Consider the following 4,655-nt stretch of genomic DNA (forward strand, 5'->3'; position numbering starts at 1 on the left):
TACTTTAGTTATTAGTTATTTGGCTGTGCTCAGGTTATTTATTGGCACACTAACGTTATTGATTCACAATTTATAACTGTAAGGTAGACTAGAGATGATGTAATGTTGCCGGGTCTCAATAGCTTACGTAGCATGATCGTGCCTCGTCACGAATTGAGTGTTATGCTTGTAAACGAAGACTACCAAACCACAATAAAGGTTTATGGTCAAAAGTTGCTGATTCCTTAGTTCATGCACGTAGACTAATGTTATCGGTATCTATAGTTACTATTCTAGGCACTATACCCATAGCGAGTTAGTGATTGCACCTATTACACAACGCCTGGTCGCGAGTGTGTTTCCCAAAATATAACGACAGAAAATGATTTGCGTTGTTTACTAAACACATTCACGTCCATGCGTTGTGTTGTGGGTGACTGCAAATGTGCTATATAGCTAACGATAGCATGGCTAGCAACCAGCTGCTACCTCAGAATCTAGTTTGAGCTATAAGTTTAGTCCAGTAGTTCCCCGCGGGAGCCAAAAGAGTGCTTTAGTACATGCACAGTTTATGAAGTGACACGATGTGACAGCGGTTTCTGCTTAGTCAACAAATTCACGTGTATTGCGCTGCCCACGGGTGAAGCTTATACAGCGACCGTATTTACAACACTGATAACAGACAAGTGCGCTTATCAACCACCTGGGGGAACCACGAGCAAAAGTTCTCTAGTGTTGCTTTAAAGTGTGATTCATTGACCAAAAAACTGAAAACACACAAAAAAATTGATACGAATTTGACCCCATTGTTATTTTTTTGTGATAACATTGTAGTCCAGTGTGATTAAATGGCCAAAAGAAAAAGAAAATTGGTGATTGGTCGACTGATACTATGATAGCATGATGCGTTTATTAAATTTCACAGTAATATTGTCATTGTGTATTTTTTTGGCCAAGAGTCTTAGATTTCTAAGTTAATTTAAATGAACGGCTAGGTTTTTATATTTTACCCAATCATGAGTTGAAACAACACAACACCTAGAGTGAATTAGACATTTGATGGACATTAAAGTGATGTTTTTTTTTATAAATCTAGATAAATGGAACAGTTTGACAAGAGTTACCAAAGAGTGCAGACACCAAGAGGCGAAACTCTGGTGCTTTTGGGAAACAGCGTTCTGGGGTGAAAAGCTTTATAACTGACATAATTTCTAGCGAGCCAAGGCTTTTGTCATCGTGTATTATCATCATTCAGGTTGAATTTCAGCTTTAATGTTTTTTTTAACAAAGCAGCTTATATTGCCAACGGTGACAGCAAAAAGCCGAGTCGCTTTCACCCCAAAATGGCAGAAATCACTGGCCGCTGGTGTTGCAATGGAACGTACTCTTTGAGTTACTTGTCAATTAAACATGTCCAATTGATATGACAGCAACGCCATCATAGATATTCTTCTTTTAGTTCATAAAATATAAAGAAAAGAGCCGGTCTAGCTAATATGAACAAAAAGGTTCAGTAGCTGGTAACTGAAAACTTGAATATTTCTGACTCTAGTAAAAGAGCAGAAAGTGACAAAGTGAGCAGCACGACTTCTGTCATGTCAACAATCACTTTAAACGCAGCAAAACCACATTCTCTCAATGATAACAAATGAATTTCAGCTTCCCAAACCAAATGATTCCAGAAGTCTTTGAGTTCCACCAAATTAGACTCTATTATATCTGCAATGCTTGAAGGCTTTTTTCAATTATAATCCAGCACGAGAGAGAAATGAATGAATAATAAAATGAGTGGAGCCGTGTTGACTTCTGATATCTGAAGAGCTTTCTTCATTACGACATTAATGAAGCGTCACACTTCAAACCCTTTTTGGATTGATTTCTGGTTTTTCATAAGCCCTGGATGTGTTGTTATAGCTTCACGTTATTCCGATCGGACCAAATCCACAATTCCACAACGTGGGATGAAATGAGAAGAGAGAGAGAGAGTGAGAGTGAGAGAGAGAGAGAGAGAGAGAGAGAGAGAGAGAGAGAGAGAGAGAGAGAGAGAGAGAGAGAGAGAGAGAGAGAGACAGGAAGAGAGAGAGACAGAGACAGAGAGAGAGAGAGAGAGAGAGAGAGAGAGAGAGAGAGAGAGAGAGAGAGACAGAGACAGAGAGAGAGAGAGAGAGAGAGAGAGAGAGAGAGTGAGAGTGAGAGAGAGAGAGAGAGAGGGAGAGAGAGAGAGAATCCATTATAAGAGGAAGAATCCCAAAGTGTCCGTTTGCTAGCGCTGCTTGTCAGAGAGACTCAGTTTGAAGTCTTTGATACTGACAAATGAAAGGCAGAACTTCACTGTGAGTTTACTGACATTTCACTGTACAGTCAGACCTCATGCCTTCTGCACTACACACACACACACATGCGCCCGTGCACAATAACACACACACACACACACACACACACACACACACACACACACACACACACACACACACACACACACACACACAATAACACACAAATACACACGCACACATACGTGCACACACATGCACAATAACACACACGCACGCACAACAACACACACGTGCACACACACAGTAACACACACACACACACACGCACAATAATGCACACGTGCACACACAAAATGTGTACCTCATATTGAGTGATGATGCCGAAGGTGTGAGCCGGTTCTCTCCACTTCAACACAATCTTCTCCTCATACACACTGGCCTGGATTGACTCCAGAGGAACTTCACCTGGCACTGACAGGAAGTGACATCACAGGGAATCAAACCACATGACTGAAACTCTACTCTACTTCAAAATCAGAAATGGAATCTTGATTCATTCCAGTGGTGTGTAATTGTTATCATTTGCTCACGGTTTCAACTTCTCTTGATGTGTGTGTTTAGTACTGAGAGGTGTGTGATTATCTATAAAGATGAAAAACAATCATGAGATATTAAAGATAAATGACCATGCTTTACTGTACATCTGAGACAACATGAAGCATGTCATAAACTCTCGCATCAACAACACAATGTCCTTTTGCACTGTATTGAGAATTATTATGGGCTGTATGGGGTTCTTGAGTCGTCTCAGGAATAACAAAATCTCACAGAAGCGGTCGCTATTTAGACTAGAATTGTTGAAAGAGTGATTAAATGATGTTGTATGTTTTAAATGTACAGTATTTTGGAATAATCTTTTAATCCTCAACAGATCTCATCAGTTGTGCGGGATATTTGTATTTTCTTGTACAGTTTTGTTAATCTTGTCAAATAAATTAGAATCAAATCAAATTATTTGTAGCAGAATTTAATTATCAACCACAATAAAAAACATGTTTTTAAATAAAAACCAGTTTATGATATTAATAAATAAAATAAATATCAACAATGAACTAATGTGATTTATTTCCTGTATTTAATATTTAATATGGAGGGTTTTTTTTTAGCTTACCATCTTCATCGGTCTGAACGTGTATTTCTGGACTTTCTTTGATGCCCTCGCGGTTGCGCAGGACGAGTTTGACGCTCAGGTTGGTGTAAGGCGTGAGGTTACGGATGGTGTGCTGGGGGGCGGAGCTACGACTGTCATAAGACGCCTCCTCCCTGCTCTCCTCTTTCCCGCCTCCTCTGGCGCGGTACTGGACCGTCAGACTGTAGTTATGGCAACGCGTCACATTGTAGCCGAAAGGTTCCCAGCGAACGGTAACCTGTCGAGATCTGATGTCCAGAACCTTCAGCTGTCGTGGGCCGTGCATGGGCTCTGCGAACGCAAACACACGCCTGTTGGTCATGATTCTGAATGCAGAAAGCCTCTAAACAACATGAGTCTCGACGTTTCATATTCATGTGATGTCAGAAGAGACGCTTCAAGGCCAAAAACAAGCAAATACAGCGGCCCACACGCTCGCAAAACACACAACAACACCTGCAGAATCCTGTCGTTTGGCGAGAGGTGAATTCTATCTGTTTTACTCTATTGACCATGTTTTTTGATTGATGAATTGTGTTGTTTTTGTTGTGACATATTGCTCATGGCTCAACTCATGGACAGAAAGCCAGTCCTGATCTCGGATCAGCTCTTGAATTCTGTGAGACTCTTCAGATGAAAGCAGCCGCGATCAGAACTTCAGGATGAAAGAGAATCAGAGAAAACCCGATTACACGCGTACATCATGTTCACCATGTTGATCTGATATTTATCCAACAAATGACAGAATCTCAAGACGTCTTTTCAGCATGTTCACTGCGTTCAGCCTTGAGTTTAATAAAACCCTCAGCAGTCCAGGATTCGCTTTCTTCTTTTCAGACCAGAAGATCTTCTGCTGCTCTTTCTAAAGAGAAGAGAAAACCGCACCCACACATAGGGCTGTGCCGATAAACGATATCATATCGAATCGCGATAGAATGTATTTCAAAAAACGATGATAAGCTATTGTCATTTTGACTCGATATGGATTAATTTTACAGTCTAACAGAACGCAGAAATAAACGCAATAACTGTCAGTCAGCGTGCAGCTTTTATCATGCGCGTCAAAGTACAAAGTCCATTTCATACTGCACTTGGCAAAGAAAACTCGACACGAGGAGGAAAACATGACTGGAAGCGGAAACAAAGGTGAAACTAACCTCGAGTTGTCATCACGCGGTTTATAAAGTGTCTTATTTTTTTTCTCGCAATCG

General features: G+C 40.6%; 1 protein-coding gene across 1 annotated transcript in view; it reads right to left on the bottom strand.

Annotated features, from left to right (window-relative positions):
- Positions 1-3,766, bottom strand: part of LOC130566868 (receptor-type tyrosine-protein phosphatase mu-like) — a 26,430-nt gene extending 22,664 nt beyond the window's left edge. Inside the window, exons 1-2 of the mRNA XM_057354680.1 lie at positions 3,427-3,766; positions 2,617-2,726 (exon numbers count right to left, since the gene is read on the bottom strand). Coding sequence (XP_057210663.1) covers positions 2,617-2,726; positions 3,427-3,766 — 450 coding nt within the window. The remainder of the gene's footprint in view (positions 1-2,616; positions 2,727-3,426) is intronic.
- Positions 3,767-4,655: the final 889 nt, after the last annotated feature.

This window comes from Triplophysa rosa, linkage group LG16 (assembly GCF_024868665.1).
Source record: "Triplophysa rosa linkage group LG16, Trosa_1v2, whole genome shotgun sequence".
Lineage (NCBI taxonomy): Eukaryota > Metazoa > Chordata > Actinopteri > Cypriniformes > Nemacheilidae > Triplophysa > Triplophysa rosa.